Here is a 17,272-nt window from a genome sequence, read left to right as displayed (position 1 = left end):
ACCTATTAACTTAAACAGGCCTTCAAACAGGTCTGAGCCTGTCTCTTTAGGAAAACAGGCTAGGCCAAATACAGGTCAGGCTGTAGGCTCCTAACAGGTCGCCTGACCTGTTTCCACCCCTACTCATCTCGATGCTTTAGGAAAAGTTCTTCCTCTCGTTAATTCGCAGCGTTTTGGGGTAAAGGCTTGCCTATTTTCTCAACTCTCAATTTTCTTTAGGAAAAAGTAGAGCTTTTTGAAAAATATTAAAAAAAAATAGACAACCATCAATATCAATTTTAATATAAATAACGACATTAATAATACAAATTATTAAAGAGAACATTTAAAAAAAAAACGGCACCCTTTTTCTACAAGTACTTAATTTTTTGATATCTAAAATATTTTTTGCTTTAATATCTACAAATTAATTATTAGCTTTCATAATAAAGATTGGAGTGAGTAATAATTATAATTAAAATCCTTTGGATGAAATGTAAAAGGCGAACGGAACTTGATGTGCGCAGGGGCGCAGGCTCACAAAATTAGGTGACATATACATCTTAAGAGTAGAGCCGGTAATACGGGTTGAACTCGTGAGTTCAATCTGCCAATCCACAAAAAATGACAAGTTATGGTTAGCTAAAAGTTAACCCGTTAGCAAACAAAACTATTTAACCTACACCGCATAACCCATTGCCCACCATGGGCTACCCTACCAACCAGCAGGCCAGCCCGCATTTATTTTTTTTATATTTTAAAATTTTATTGATTATTATAATTATATTTTTGTATTTTATATCCTATCTAAAAGAAGTTAAAAAAAATCAATATCATTTGTTTGGTGTTTTCAATCAAATATTTGTAGAAAAAGTAAAAATTTTATTACTTTTTTTATATTGTATGAGAAAAAAATATTTTAAGAATGAAAATTTTTTTTTAAAAAAAGTTGGGGGTTGGCAAGGCAACTTGATAACCCACCGTGACAGATTAGAGTTACCTAAAAGCCAACTCACTATTACATGAGCCTTTTTTAACTCGCACCACTTAATCCTAACCAGCTATGTGCCAACTTGCAACCTGTAGGTTAGCCCATATTACCACCCTTATTTAGGAGGGCAAGTTCAAAACCACAAATGGTTCACTAATAAGAGTATGTATCTGGGATGCTCTATTTGAAGGCTGAAACGAACTTTAACCTAAAAATTGTTGTTTGTGATCACAGTGAAGTAGATGAGCTTTTTATGAAAAAGTCAGACTGAATGAGAAACTCAAAATTGCTGCTTCTCACCCACACCGTGGAGATAGAAAATTGAAGATGAAAAAAAAGGAGAAGGGTATTTAAATCATCCACCTAATTCAATAATTTGATGTTTATAAAAATATTATATGAAAAAAATTAACTAATAAAATTTAATTTGGAGAGTTTACTCTAAGCCCACAAATTTACAAAAATAAAATAATATTCAATAAACATGTCTACAAAAATCACGTTAAATATATCTAATTAATTGTTTTTCTGTGCTTAGAATTTTTTTAATAACAATTTTATATTCACATTTATTTTTATTTTTATTTATCCAATATATTTGGTTAAATGGTTTTTAATACTTATCAATTTTTCTAATAATATATTAACTCTTTTTATTTTAATTTATTATTTTTATTAAATCTAGCAAATTATATACATAAGATATATGTTATAAAACTCATGTCCTTTTCAGTTATTTTATATCTGAACTTATTTTTTCATTACTTATCCAAACAAGTTTCAATTTGTCAAACTAATTTTTTTATAAAATTCAATCCAAACATAAATCACATTACACTAACTGATTTTTACCTTAACTAATTCTTACAATAGCCAGATTGTAAAAAAGTACTCCTCCGGTCCTTATTATAAGACCCCATTTGACTTTTTATTTGGTCCTAATTATAAGACCCCAATCCATTTTGTCTCTTATATTTATGCATTTTTTTCCAAGATAATCCTTCTAATAATGATAGTTTTAGCCAATATACTTAATTAGCAAGGATATTTTAGGAATGACAACACTTATTTATTATAAATAACCAATTTAACTTACTTCCTTAATCTCCTCAAATAAATCAATTAGGTCTTATAATTAAGACCGGTGGAGTAACTTTTACCACTGCTATTCCAAACATATCCTAAATTATAATCTTTGCGGACTATAAAAGGTGGATGCTGTTGCTTTGTGCATTTTTAAGAATGTGATCTTGGGCTTCAGCAATAGAGTGTGGTGTTCGGCCCTTTCACTCAAAATGTAATCCTAGTTCTTGGAATTAACATAAGAGTCAAATAAACAAGGGAAAACTAATTTAGAAGTCTTTATAATTTTTATCAGTTTGGAATCAGGTCCTTGTAATTTTTTTTCTTTCTATTAGATCCTTTAACTTTCTCCTGTTAGGTCCATTAATCCCTACAGTTAAATAAGACAAACATCGTTATAACTTTCCGTTAAATTTTCTCCTCACCCACCCCTCCATTCACCCAACTCACTGTTCCTTCCATGGTAAATATCATCAGGCAGTACATCGAGTATGCTCTACAAAAATTATAGCATTTGGTTTGGTTCAGCTTTGAAGGCCAAGAAGGAAATGCGTTCTTGGGTCATGTCCATATAGCTCACAGGGGTAGGGGAGGAACACAGGGAATGAAGGCGAAGCAGAAAAGAGAACAAAGCAAAGAACCTTAAAATGGGGGTTTCATACAAAGTTCATTTCTTTGAGCTTGAATTACTAAAGTAGAATATTCAAGAGTCCAAACTAAGGGGAAGCAAATTTGAGATAAGAGGATAACAGAAAATAGAGAAACAAATGAAAAATAAACTAAATCCAACAATAAAGTAAAGATAAATTCTATAACTAGCATGGATTCAATTTAAGAAACCGTTTAAAGGGAGAGAGACTTGCGCAGATCCAGTATTAAAAAAAAAAAAAGGAAGAAAGTGGAAGTGGGCAAGTATATCAGATGAACAAGTGGGATGCAACTGGAATTCGAGGTGTTTTCACGAGTTTGATGGACGAGCTCATACTACTCATATCAGTGAGGTCACGAGAACAGCAGGGAAGGAGAATATGTTGACAGAAAGTTATCACGATGTTTGTCTTATTTAACGGTAGGTATTAATGGACCAAACAGGAGAAAATTAAAGGATATAATAAAAAGAAAAAAAACCATAAGGCCCTGATTCCAAACCGATAAAAACTATAAGGACCTCCAAGTTAGTTTTCCCAATAAATAATTGAGGAAGATTAAAAAAATTAATTAAGTTGATCAATTATAACAAATGTATGCTAACTTTCCTAACCCATTCTCTCTAATTATGTGTATTGAAACCACGTTTTAGTGAGAACCCTTACAATCAATAGAAATATTTTAGAAAATAAATTATAAATTTAGAAGACAAAATAAATTAAAGCCTTATATTTAAAACCAAATCTAACCCTTTAACTAGCTCTTATATTAAGAATTAGAGGTAGTACTATCTTTGATCCTTAATATAAGAGCTAGTTGAGGAGTTAGATTTAATCCAAAATATAATACATCAATCTATTCTCCGATTCTCCTCAAAATGACGCTATTTTTGGCATTTCAATGCATATTACTTCTTTTAGTTATTAATATAATAGCTAGTTGTAGATTCAATTTGATTCTAAATATAAGACTTCAATATACTTTGTATCCAATATTTATCAATTTTGCCACAAAATAATCCTATGGTGATTATATATGTTAAAGAGTTTCCAATAATGGGTAGTTCCAATGCATATTATTAACTTCATTTATTATGAATAACTCCTTTAACTAATTTTTTTTAATATCCATAAATTAGTTATTAGCTCTTATATTAATGACCAAAAAAAATATTAAAGAGGATAATTCAAAAGGGCCAAGGCACATCTATGACAAAAAAAATTGATTTAATTAATTTTCACAATATTATCAAATTAGTTATAACTTTTATACTCCTCCGATCTTTAATATAAGACATAATTAACTAATTTGAGTAGAGTAAGGATGTTAGTTAAATTAGTCAATATGATAAATTTTTTCTAAAATACCCTAAACATCTTTCTTAATTCTCTCTCTCCTACTTAATTATTATTGAAAAAATATTAATACGGTTAATTTTAAAAAAAAGATAAACATATATCTTATATATAGGACCAACATTAACTTTCTAATTAATTTTTATAATAAAGAGAGGGGAAGTATTTAGCGTCAGAGATAGTATTGTGATGTTGTTCCCACCCATAATATCAAATTTGTGAATAGAGAGCTCAAGGGGTCAATCTATTCATAAGGGAACAGCCTCATGGTGAGACCCTTTATAAATTAAAAAGCTTTTAAGTAGTTACCATTCCAATTATTATCTCATATTTAATTTTTCAATATAATATTTCATCCTCTTTGAAGAATTTCTCTTGATAAACAACTTCCCTCTTTGTCTTTCGTATTATGCACATACGTGCACACTCACACACACAACCTTTTTTTGGGTCTCTCTCTCTAATTAAGGATTGTAAGTAATAATGATTGAGTCAAGTGAATGGGAATCAATTCTCTTTATATAAGATCAAGAATTTAAGCCTTATAAATTTTAAAAAAAATGTTTGAAAGAATTACACTTAATGAATCCCAACAATATAATTCACTCTTTAGACTCAATATAATAAATGAGCACATATTTAATTAATTTACATACTGGGTCATTATTTTAGAGTGTTTACATTTTTTTATTTTAACCTATATATTTATATAATATAAAAGCTGTAACATGAGTCACCAACTATGCAGCCAATTTTATAAATGGCTTGTTCATAAACTAATTTGCTGTGCATCTAGTTATCATCCTCAATAGGTGATCTATTTTTTATTTTCATTATATTATCTGCTTGTCCATGTTCCAAATGCATACAAAAATCTTTCTTTTTTTAATTTTTCTGTCATAAGCCTTCTGAGCTGAAGATAACATTTCTTAATCCCCAAGATAATTGTTGATAATTAACAAACCCCTTTTCGTGATCAAATTCAAATAATCCAATAATGAGACTTGTATAGAGCCCTTTTCACAAAGTTGATGAGAATCACTAGTGGCCGTCGCAGCTAGCCCACTCAATAAAGGAGAAAAAGAAAAAGGCAATAAATTAAAGTAAAAGAAGTGTTCCTCCTTTGCTTTATTTCATGAGAAAATTGATCAAGGGTCTCTTGTTTAAAAATTAATTATGCGAAGTTACCTGAAGCCCTTAAGTGGGTAAGTGCAACTCTTCTTCAATTATAAACAACATATCTTTAATTATGGGCAAAATAAAAGATATTTTTGCCAAAGACAAAAAAGATATCTGTGCACAGCTCAAAATATACTGCACAAAATTTAAAAAAGTTATAGCTGGTGACAATGAACTGCACTCACTCACAAATCTTGGTCTTATCTTTGAATAATAAATTTTGCAATGAAATTTTTTTTTTTGACAATTCTACCTGTTAGAAAAGCCACTTCTAATTAAGGTAACTAATAATATCATATTGTATTGTGGTTTTTTTTAAAAATTAAGTACACATATCCTCTTATTAAAGTCTCTGTTCCACTTAAGAACTAGCTTGACATTTAATTTAGTCTTAAATATAAGATCCTAATCTACTTTATTTTTCATATTTATCTATTTTTTTTCAAAGTGGTTTTGTAGTAGTTTTATGTGTTAAATGTTTAGTTTTAGCTAATACATATGATTAACAAGGATATTTTAGGATTCAGGTAAAGAAAAAAGGTATCTTAGGAGATACAACATTTAATTATTACAAATAACTAACCCAAGAAACTTCTTTAATCTAGTCAATTTAGCCAACTATTTCTTCTATTAAGGATGGAAGTTAATATTTCAGAAGAAAAAAAAAAGAGTTTTATTTGGCCGCGCACATTTAGATATGGAAATATTTTTTTAATCAAAAAAATTAGCCATGCCATGTTAAAGCGATTCATCATCCATTTTGATGATGACTTGATCATTATCTTGGTGGAGAAGGAAACTGATCATAGTAATATCCATAAATTCCTTTCTGGGTTCTTCCTGGGTGTGTGATGTGCGTGTGTCTGCGTGAAGATGTACGTAACGAGGCCACTGTCGATGTACAGAAGAAGTCCGAGCGCCATGGAAGTGCCGACGCCGGATGCTCCATATTCCGGCTACCTGGTCATCACCGACGAGGAAGCCGACGCCGCAGACAGCTACTGCTGGGGACTCTGCCGACGCGGCAAGGTCAAGAAGCTTCCTTTCCCACAAGACAAGATCTTCACCATCGTTCATTCGTCGGAGCATTATCGGGACTACGCCGTTGAGGTTGTCTTCATCCCTGTCCCTGACCAACCTCTCTCTTCCAATCGCTATTTTGTCATCAGAGCAAATGGCAGACACAAAGGGTATGTATATATGTTCTTCCCATGATGAGTTCCTTAATTATAATTCTTGTTTTTCACTTTGATTGATGATTCACCCTCTAGTTGACATAATTAACTATCTTTGGACTGGAGGGAATCAGCAAGCTTTTGCTTAGAGAAAAAATCTAAAATATTTAGTGTTATTATAAGATGCGCAAGAAAAGAGTTCTAACAAGTTTCTACGAAGGGTGATCTGCATAAAGGATAAAATTCCCTTATTGCGTTAAAAATGGATTGCGAAATTGCAGCTTAGTCTTATAACTTAATGACAGAAAAATTCTCATTTAAATTGGAGGTTTGATAGTTTCCATGATTAGTCTTATAACTTAATGACAGAAAAATTCTCATTTAAATCGGAGGTTTGATAGGTTCCATGCAAGTGGGATTGTCGTATTGATGCTTCGGCACAAGTCCTTCTGAACAAAAGAAATTGGTTTGAGAAACTCAAGAGTAGCAAAATTGCACCAACAAGCTGTTTGATCACATGCTAAGCAACATTAAGGTCAAATTTTAGAAAGAGCACTTATTAGAAAGACTTTAATCTTAACGATCTCTGCCTGATAAAAATCAATCTTAAATCCAAAGTGACTTAAAAATACTCTGAGTTATCTCATAAAAAAAAGAAAGCAAAAACTGCCGTACGAAGCCTTGCTAGTAATTGCTTTTCTTTGTTTTTTATTAAACGAAAAAAGTCTTGATGCAAAAATTTGTCCTTGGTAATATCTTATACAAATATTGAAATTTATACGTGTTTTAAATTATTTTCTTTTTCTCAAAGAAATATTACCTTTTAGGAAACAAAATAATGCACGCTTATTAGAATATAATTACCCTTTTGCCCTTCTTTGCTGCATAAGGTAAAATTAATATTCTTGAATAGTTTACATTAAGATTATAATACATTACCTCCACTCCTTAATATAATAGTTAGTTGGATATTAAATTTGATCATAAACATAATATCTCAATTCAATTTGTCTTTCAAATTTATAATTTTTTTCCTAAAATATCCCTATTGATTGTAAGAAGTTCTCACCAAAGGATAGTTACAATGCACATGATTAAATAGAATAATTTAGAAAAATCAACACACATTTATTACAATTAACTAACTTAACTACTTTTATTAATCTCTCCAAACTAGTTATCCAGATCTTATATCAAGGACTGAAGGTAGTAATATGGAACACAAGGAAGAGTGACAAAAAAATGATGGCAAAAAAATACAAAAAAAAAAGGAAGAATCTGCAGGACATTTATTTTTTTGTTACACTAGCTTAATGCAGAGGGCAGAAATTGGTTTGAAATACATCAATGGATACTTGAAATAGTTTTGACCATTGTTGTGGCAAATTGAAATTGTGTAGGAAAGCATGCAAATGCGCAAGGGAGAGGGACATAGTGAGTTGCTGCTTCAGCAATCTGTTGAATGATAAGAAGCCAAAGGCATTTAATGTGAAGGACTTGTACCAAATATTCAAGATTCATACTCACCAGAGTGGTGGCTTCTTTGCAAGATCCATTGTTCCTGATGGCATCGCTCCCTCCTTCCTTAGGAGAAAAGGATGGACCCTTCACACCTCATCAAGATCCTACTCCAAGAGATCTTGCAGGTCTTGCTTCTTTTTAATCTTTCTTTTATAAATCCATGCTTTGGTTGGTTATATTAATTCTTACATGCATTAAGTGTTTGAGTGATAATTTGAATCTCCTCCAATTATCTGGTTAAATAATGAAAGAGATAAATACGGGGTCGATTTCTTTAGATAAGTGAGACCCATCACTATATTTATCTCTCTCTAGTAATATATTCTTTGTTATCAGAAAGATTTTTTATTTCATATATAGTTAATAGTTAAATTTAATGTGCCAAACTAAATCAATAAAAGGAGATTATCATATTTCTTCAATTCAATTAGATGTGAAATATAGAAATATACTTTTGCAGTTATAAAAGATGTTTTTGTTGGAAACCCCTCTTCTTCTTTTTTATTTAAAAAAATGGGTTTGTTGTCCAATAAAAAATAACAGTATGATCTATGTATGGATTCAGTTTGGTTTGTTTCTTAGATAACTGCAAGGACTAAGTCATTGTGTCAAAATTCAAGCACTAAATCAATACTCGAAGGAAAGTTCACTGACCAAAACTTCTATTTTTTCATTGATATTTCAAGTGTTTATTCATATTCATTTCCTATAGGAAGCTCTCAGAGGCTCTTGGTGTGGACACAGCTCTGAGATCTCAGCTCCCACCTTTCCACTTCCCCTACATTAGGCAACGCTCTGCTCCAGTTGTTGTAGGAAGATGGTATTGTCCATTTATATTTGTAAGGGAAGGAGTAAACAGGCGATTCAGGAGGCAAATGAAGAAGTCCATATTTTACGGCATGACACTTCAGCAAAGGTGGGAGGAGATATATTCTCATGGAAGAGAAGAGATCACAGAAGAAAACGGCGCCATTCTTGTGACTGCTGACGTGGAGAGAGAGGTGGTTATGGTGGGTGGAATGCAAGCAAGCAAGAGTGATAGGGTCGATCCTAATGGTTTTTATTGGTACAGAGCTTATGATCCACACAAAAGGACAAGGGCAAGTGTGGGATTGAACACAGCTATAGTTGAGAATATGAGATGGGTTGAAGAGGAAGGAGGGAGGCCTTGTGGGAGAGAAAGGGTAGTGAAAGTTAGAGAACAAGTGAGACGGTTGGAGGGTAGTGAATGGCAGAAACTTAGCTGCTATGTGTTGGTAGAGAGCTTTTGTTTGAGGAGACTGGATGGCAGATTACTACTGAAATATGACTTCAGGCACACCCAGAAGATCAGATTCAAATGGGAATAACTTAATTTGTGCGGATCAAGAAAAAAAATGCGGAAATCGCTATGAAATGCTGAAGAAGGAATGTAATCACTAGAAAGTTTAATAATAACAAGTTTCGATACAAGAAATGACATCAAATTCATGTTGCACACTTGTTATGGGATTTTTTATGATTACATTCCTTTCTTGAGACTTCATAATGATTCTCCCAAAAAAAAAAAAGGGCACTCTTCCTTTCACTCTAGCTTTGTCTATTTTGCGGTAATTCAGGACAAAAGCTGTACTGAAAATTATGTCATTCAGTTTTGCAGCAGGTTTAGTGATGCTTTAGTCGTGCACCAATGTCAATGTGAACCAATAAATAAGCAGATACACAGCACAACAATTGTACTTCAGAATCAGCGAATATATTGATATTGAACTTGGCAAATGGAGTATCACACAGGTAAGACTCAGATAGGTTCTAAGTCAACTATTTTACATCAACCCAACATCCAAAGACTAAGTTAACTGGAAAGTGAAGTATCATACAGGTAAGGCTCAGATTGGTTCTGAGCCGACTATTTTGCATCAAGTCAACATCCAAAGACTACAATCTACAGTTAAAACTGTGCAGACGTGACCCGCGAAGCCCAATATTGTAAGAAACTTAGCAGCATAGCTTGATAACCCGAGATACCCTTTCAAAGAAGGTGGGGCACATGCTGGTGCTGAACATGATATCCTCTCTCATCCATTCTGGCGCTACTCTTTCAAATGTGCCCAAAGAAACAACATGGTACAGCAGTTCTGCTTCCTCTCCAGGAGCTTTGCTTACCCAAGTCAAACTGAAAGAATAACCTACCGTAATCACAAGCAATTGTTAGTCAGACGTCAAACGGCAATAAATTCTATGGAAAAGATAATCCGAATACTCCCCCCAGAACTTTGAGCCACTTGCAAAATTGCCCCTCAACTTTCAAGATTAGAAAATATCTTCCTTAAGTACCAACCTTCAGGATTTAAACAACCCCTTTGTCTATTTTCCCACCCATTGCATTAACAGAAATGCCATCTCAGGTTTTCTTTTCTAAACACGGAAGTGTATCATGTGACAAACAATAGAATCTAAGGAGCATCTCCATCATCGGGGTTAACTAAAGAAATGGATAGAAAGATTGAGATCCCGAAAGGTGATGGTTAGAAAAATTATTTTACAATTTTTCAAAGCTGGGAAGAAGTATTTGCGCTCAAAGTTGAAGTGCATCAGCATTTAACCAAAAAGTTATCTATGAACTACTTCTGAATTGAACTGGTTTATCCAAGAGTGGTCTGTTATCAAAACAGAAAGCGATGATGGTCTAGCTACTGAACGTCTTACTGAACCAAGGATAAAACATGCAACTCCCAATAATCGAATCGTAAAAACCTACAAGAGCAACGGATAATGAATTTCAACACTGTTCTGCTGGCTAATTGGCAGACAAAAAAGATATCCATTTCGCAGGCATCTCATATCCACCAAAGTACATTGGAATGTCTAGATCCTGGAGATAATAAAGAATCCAAGAAAGTAATCTACCAGAAACCTCTACGTATTTACATGGTACAGGAACAAGCCCATAACAGAAAATGTGACTAACCACGGCCAATCCAAAACTTCCTATTAAAAAGCAGCCATTAACAAAGTGATTATTAATTAAATAAACGGACTGTAAATCTTCAGAATCCTCCCACATAAAGTCAGATTAAAACCATGTACTCAAGCATATTAACCCACACGTCAACTCAGAATCGAACTTTGAGACATTAAATTATTAAAACCAAAATCCACTAAAAGTTCAAAATGTCAGTTCATTTAAAAAATTATAAATTGAAAAATAATAGAATTACCGCTTGACTGATGGAGGGCTGAAATGCATACTCGTTCAGTTTGATGGTCAGTGGATAATTTCATGCCCAGAACATGCTCAAAAAGAGCTTGAACTAACCAGTTTCTTTCCTGCAAATTAACACCTGTTGAAAGAAAGGGTTAACAAAGTATGCCAGTTAAAAATTCATAGGAAGCAGCATAAACTTTAACTAACAATACCAACCTGATTGGTCACCGGCCCCAGAACCACACATCAGCTGCTTTTTTACAACATAACATCAGCTCATTGAGACATTCATATTTTCCCCTCAAATGTGATAATTGAGATGCACGTACACACACACATACACACACACAAATTATAAGTGTATAACAGCACAGATGCACAAACGCATCCATGCATCAATTTTATGTTTCTCAGATGTTAAAGGCTCACCTCACCAATGGCTGTCTCATTGCATAAGTTTTGTGCTGCTGAGTCTCGTGCCACAGAATTGTTTTCAGCATTTCCACATGGTTTAGACCTATCTATTTCTTCTGATGCATCATTCCTAGTACGTTTTCTGGTCCTCCTTATGGATGAGGTAATGGATATAGCACGAAGCTCATCATCTTCATGCATTTTATTATTGATTTGCTTCAAGTTCCCAGAACTTCCATCCTGATGCAGCTTTTGGAATCTCCCAATTTCTTCAATAAGAGCCTCATCTGCCAAAAGTTCAAACTCCTAAGTCCTGAATATGAAAGAGGAATTGATAAAAATGAAAGGAAGAGAGCAGAAGGAGAGTGGATAAGGTTAACTATATAAAGCTTATAAGCAGTCTTCTATTTCCCAAGAAAACATAGTCACAATGCTATCAGAAGAGTAACTCTTACGGCACCCTTTTAATAAGGATTTAATTTAACCAGAAAGCATGAAAAGTCAAATATGGTTTTAGACAAGTGACACGCTAAGAAACTCAAGCTAGTCACATGCAACTTTTGAAAATCAAGCACTAACTAGTTTCAAACAATTATGAATTTCTCTATAAAAGCAATCATCTAGTCCAATCTGCTGAACAAGGAGAAGTGTATGATATAAGAAAATTTGCTGACCTAACCAACATCAATGATTTTTTATCATAAACAAAATAACACCAATGAATTGATTGGTTTTCTGAATAAAGAATTTTCTGCGATTAAATACAGTGTGACTAAAGCCCAAGGGAATGCAACCCATGTACAACAGAAGTCCACTATAATACTAATACCACATTAGGAAAGATTAAGGAACAAAGAACAGAGAAGCAGAAAGAAATTATGCATATTAAATTCTGGAGTTTTTTTTCACTAGGCAAAAAGATGTTTTTAAAAGGTGTGAAACTTTGTGCGGAAAATAATACATTCACTCTTTCTTATTCCACCCTATGTAATTGCCATCCACAATAAATAATAAAACGCATCTATAGAACTATAGAAACTCATGCGGCTATTATCACTTAATAAAGCAAGCAAAGTAGGTTCAAGAGCTTTGAGTAACATCAAAGAATGACTCAAGTGTCTCACTTTTCTTGCTCTCCTCCATTACAATCCTTTGATAATCAGCAACCTCTTTGTCTTTGGCAAGCCTAACATAGTTAATATACATTCAGCCCTCCCAACAAAATACATCAATATGAACAAAACAAAAACTGACCATGAAGTGAAGCAGTAAAGAAAAGAGAAAGAAAGAGCAGAGGATGGAAATGCAAGCCTTATCGAAGCCACTTCACTTCTCAAGTCATTCACTTGTTCATGCAACTGGTTATTTTCGCTCTTCAAGTGCTCTATCAAATCCTCTGCAGCTGTAATAGTGAAGTACAATAAGAGATGGCTAATACTTAGTCCAATAATGCTTAAGTTGTTTGAACCAAGAGAACCAGAAAAAGAATTCTAAATAAGAAGTACCAAATATAGAAATGATTTTGCAGAATTTAGCTGCTATGCATAGCTACTAGGCACTGCTCAATGCAATTAACTATTTCGCATCACACTTTCCAAAATTATATGCCAAAGCTAAAGAGGAAAAACAGAGGTCAGAGTCAGAAACAGAAACCAGGAATTTAAAAAGCAAAAAAAGGTTTTGCAAGACCTCCTGAACATGAGTCTTAAGAACCATTTATATAGGGCTGAAATTCAAAATGTATTACATATTCTTGGCACACTCATATTATCATAAATTTATAATTATACTCGTGGCCTTCAGAAACTTCAAGAAAGGAATGTATGTGACAAGCATAAGAAAATACATACCAGACATGAACTTCATAAATTTAACTTCTTGATCTTTATTTATCTGATCAAACTCAGAAAGTTTCTTAGCCTGGAAAAAGAAAAGAAAATTACGAATCAATAACAAAACCAAACTCATGTTTGTTTGGCAAATCACTCACCAAATGAAATATCAATTTTATTCACCCACGTTCATCTCAAAGCTTTAATTCAAACCCAAACGCAATGTTTATGTAATTTTCTGAAGTAGCGAATGAATTTTTTTAAAAAGATTGAACATCAAAATCAAACACCTCAAAACATATTTGCTTGATCCTTTGAGGTTATTTAACTATAAATGACATTAAAAAAACGGTGAATGAGAAGCTACAAAACTAGGAACTTAGAGTTAGCACCAACAAAGGGGGAGTCAAACACCTTTAGCTTGGTATACTTGTCGTAGAGCTTGGAGTACAGGGCCTCCATTTATGAATGGTAACTGCCGCTGCTGCTGTCTTGGAAGAAACCCAAAGTAGCTGGGATCAGAGTATCAATCAGAACCAATGAGATTTCAATCAGTAAGCATCAGCTAGTAGCTGCTGCAGTTTCCTACGGTATGGTCTGACATAAAATTAGCAACACAATTATATTCATGGCATCTTGAATTTGAAATGAAATTTAAGAAATGGGAAATAGAAGAAAGCCCATAATAGTCCAGACAAAACATGGTCAGTCGGGAAATAGAAAAATACAATCAACTGCAGAAAAAACTTCCAAGTTCCAAGTTCCAACTCCAACGAGGACTTATTATGCTTTGAGATAGGTCAAAATTATTCCAAGATAACATTCAACTAGCAGGTTCCGTTAGACGCATGTTGAGTATGCACGATAATCACCCAACTCGCTAGCATAACATCCTCCAAATAGGCCTACTCATTCAACAAAAGGTGACATATGCCAATTAAGTCTGTTGTCATCTTATGCTTATGCCCTTTATAAAGAATGGAAAATTAATGTTTTAGCTTTCAGCAATTCTGGAAACATGGTTTTTAATTAGTTTTAATATTATACAGAACGATAATAGCAAATGAATCAGAGCCAGGTATGAGTGAAAAAGAAAAATCATGAAAGTTTTGTCTTTCAGAAAAGATATAACTCTAGTGTCGAAAATGTTTACTTGGGTCAAGTTGTCAACAATGAAAATGAGGCAAATGCTTTATATACAAAATATGAGCATCAATTGGTTTTTTTGGGCAAGAAAATGGAAACAAACCTATTTTTTAAAAATAGAAAGATGCCTATAAGGGAGTATGTGTGTTCAAAGAAAGGGTTTAAATATTTAGACGAAGGTAGCAGTAGTTCGTTTATTAGAATGAATGCAAGAACAAATTGTCAAGCCATGGTTCAGTTTACTTTCCAATTGGATGATATGTGGAAGATTACTAAGTTGATTATTGAGCATAACAATAAATTTGTAAAATAAGAGGATAGGCACCTTATGTGTTGTGCTAGAAATATTCCTATAGTTAAGGGTAAATTTAATAATCTCCGATAACTACTAGAATTAGACTAAAGATGTGCAGAGTTATAATGGATTTTCAAAAAAAGATTATTATAATAATGTCACAAGGCAACAATTGAAATTGAAACACGCCAAGGATGGAAAAATAGCTAATCTCTTACAAAATCATTAGACTGAAGATCCAATGTTTTACTATAGTGTTCAATTTGACAAAGAAAATGGTTTTTTGGAGGAATGAGAAGTTAACAATTGATTATAATTAATATGGGGTTTTCAACACGACTTATTTTACAAATAAGTATGATTTAATTTGTGGACCATTTGTTGGGATAAATCATCATTGGCAAAATGTAATATTTACTTGTGCTTTTTTTATGAATGAATCAACAAAGTCCTTTGAATGATTATTTTAACAATTTCTAAAATCTATGGAGAATCGATTGCCACAAACTATTGTCACTCATCAGGATGCCACTGCAGTAAAGCAATTGAAAAAATATTTCTTCATACATAGCATCTCTTCCTATCCCGTGGATTTTAAAAATGGCTCCACCAATCAAAAGACCTTGTTGATTCATTCATCACAAAAAACATAACCAAACATTGCAATTTACTAATGATGATTTATCCCAATATATGGTTCACAAATTAAATTATACTTTATTGTATGATAAATTGTTTCAAAAGCAACTACAGCCCTAAAACAATCATAATCAGTTGTTGATCTCCCATCCTTCAAAAAAAACTTGTCAAACATAATTTTTGGTTAAATTAAAGACTACAGTAAAATATTGAATCTTCAGCTTGAAGACTTTGTAAGAGATTAACTAAATTTTTTTCATCCCTGGCTTTTATCTTTAATTTTGCCCGTTGATATAATTATAAGAATTTTTTCCAAAAATCCAATATTATCAAAACCATGTATTTGTTCTCCTAAATAATTTTACACATCCTTACTTCTAATTCTAACAATCACCATAGAACTAATAAACTCACCTTTAGCAGTAGGAATATTCATAGCATACTGCATAACTCTTGTTTTGCATATTTAAAGTTATGCTTAGTGATCAACTTAATGATCTTTCACAGACCATCTAATTGAACAATAAACGAAACCATGACTTGACAATTTGTCCTTGTATTCATCCTTGTAAATAAACGACTGCTACTTTCTTTTAAAATTAGACCCTTCTTTTGATAACACATAGTCCTTAGTATGAATCTCTTTAATTCCAATAACATATCTTTGTTTTCATTTCCTTATAGAAAAACTTATGTGATGCATATTTTGTGTATAAAGCATAAGTCTCATCTTCATTATCTACAACTAGACTCAAGTAAATATTTTCAATATTAGAGTTATTTATCTCTACAAAGATGAAACATGCCATTGATTTTGGTTTTCCTCATATACTATTTTGATTCTGTACAATAATAAAACTAATTCATAATAAAAGTTGATAAAATAAAAAACACAAAAACAATACATCAGAATTGCTGTTTTTTAGGGAAAAAGATCACAAATACTCCTTTTACTAGGGAAAGGATTTCAATGATAATAACTACAATAAAAGTTTAGTACAAAAACCCAATAATAAACAAGTCTAAGAGCTAGAGCAATAAAACAGCATGTATAAATTAACCAATGCCAAATACTTTAACCCAACCTATCAATGGACATGCCAATCATCATCACATGCAGAGTCTGAAGACCAATTTATGAACACCAAATGATATTATAAGCATAACCAATTGACTTCGAGAACCAATCAGCAAAGAATCATTCAGAAGCATTCATGTGAATGAGCTCAGACCACACAAACCTTAGATTGACGAGCCACCATAACAATAAATAACTTCACATACCTCAGATATGATCCCAACCGACCTACACAGCATTCGTCTCCTCTATCTCGAAATCGCGCTTGATCGCCCTGAGAGAGGGCAAATCGAACAAATTAATATGGGGGAAAGGGTCTTTGTATGGAGGCGAAGAGCCTGCAATCGTTCGAGCCTCGGACCCTTTGCGCAACACCTTCGCTGCTCAGAAAACCCGAGCGCACTCGGCGGAGCTCAGTGGCGGGAGTGAGGGACTTTTGCGCGCTTCGAAATTTGAGTTAAAGATTCTTTTATTATTATTATTATTATTATTTTGGTGAGAAATTGAACCGTTGCTTAACTCTGATCTGTACTTTTTCCTGTGACCCGCGTGGGGAAAGCAACCATAGGACCGCTGATAATGATAAATAGATAATTGAGAAAATAATTTTTCAAAAAACTAAAAATTATTAAATTTTAAATTAGATTTAGTAACAACACTTTATTTAATATTAATAACATTGAATTTATAAATAATAAAAAAATTTATTAAAATTTTATATTTAATATTTAGTAATTTTGAATTTCTTTT

The 17,272-nt window shown here is 32.8% G+C and overlaps 2 protein-coding genes across 3 annotated transcripts; one reads left to right on the top strand and one right to left on the bottom strand.

Annotated features, from left to right (window-relative positions):
* The first annotated feature begins 6,035 nt into the window (after positions 1–6,035).
* LOC114734589 (uncharacterized) lies at positions 6,036–9,583 on the top strand. The gene is made up of 3 exons (XM_028922210.1): positions 6,036–6,425; positions 7,811–8,056; positions 8,644–9,583. The coding sequence occupies exons 1-3, from the start codon at positions 6,109–6,111 to the stop codon at positions 9,278–9,280; spliced, it is 1,200 nt and encodes a 399-aa protein (XP_028778043.1). The 5' UTR covers positions 6,036–6,108; the 3' UTR covers positions 9,281–9,583.
* Positions 9,584–9,647: 64 nt separating this feature from the next.
* Positions 9,648–16,951, bottom strand: LOC114734590 (uncharacterized). Of its 2 annotated transcripts, none has more exons than XM_028922211.1 (9): positions 16,729–16,951; positions 13,779–13,961; positions 13,383–13,452; positions 12,844–12,934; positions 12,657–12,718; positions 11,548–11,819; positions 11,335–11,368; positions 11,132–11,254; positions 9,648–10,099 (listed from the first exon to the last, which is right to left on the bottom strand). In XM_028922211.1, exons 2-9 carry the CDS (start codon positions 13,824–13,826, stop codon positions 9,909–9,911), a joined length of 891 nt encoding a protein of 296 aa, XP_028778044.1. In that variant the 5' UTR covers positions 13,827–13,961; positions 16,729–16,951; the 3' UTR covers positions 9,648–9,908. The 2 variants fall into 2 exon arrangements, with proteins under 2 accessions (XP_028778044.1, XP_028778045.1); XM_028922212.1 differs by having other exon boundaries at positions 13,779–13,876.
* Between the last annotated feature and the right edge of the window lie 321 nt (positions 16,952–17,272).

This window comes from Neltuma alba, unplaced genomic scaffold, assembly GCF_004799145.2.
Source record: "Neltuma alba isolate B1F8T4 unplaced genomic scaffold, ASM479914v2 tig00013118_pilon, whole genome shotgun sequence".
NCBI lineage: Eukaryota > Viridiplantae > Streptophyta > Magnoliopsida > Fabales > Fabaceae > Neltuma > Neltuma alba.
This window is presented reverse-complemented; position numbering and strand designations above follow the sequence as displayed.

Excerpts from the sequence above, each read along its gene's own strand:
- LOC114734589 (XM_028922210.1), top strand. The coding sequence starts at position 6,109 with ATGTACGTAACGAGGCCACTGTCGATGTACAGAAGAAGTCCGAGCGCC. Across the intron at positions 6,426-7,810 it reads GCAAATGGCAGACACAAAGG|GAAAGCATGCAAATGCGCAA; the intron begins GTATGTATATAT and ends GAAATTGTGTAG. Across the intron at positions 8,057-8,643 it reads TACTCCAAGAGATCTTGCAG|GAAGCTCTCAGAGGCTCTTG; the intron begins GTCTTGCTTCTT and ends CATTTCCTATAG.
- LOC114734590 (XM_028922211.1), bottom strand. The coding sequence starts at position 13,826 with ATGGAGGCCCTGTACTCCAAGCTCTACGACAAGTATACCAAGCTAAAG. Across the intron at positions 11,820-12,656 it reads AATGGAGGAGAGCAAGAAAA|ATGAGGCTCTTATTGAAGAA; the intron begins GTGAGACACTTG and ends AACTTTTGGCAG. Across the intron at positions 11,255-11,334 it reads TGGGGCCGGTGACCAATCAG|GTGTTAATTTGCAGGAAAGA; the intron begins GTTGGTATTGTT and ends TTCTTTCAACAG.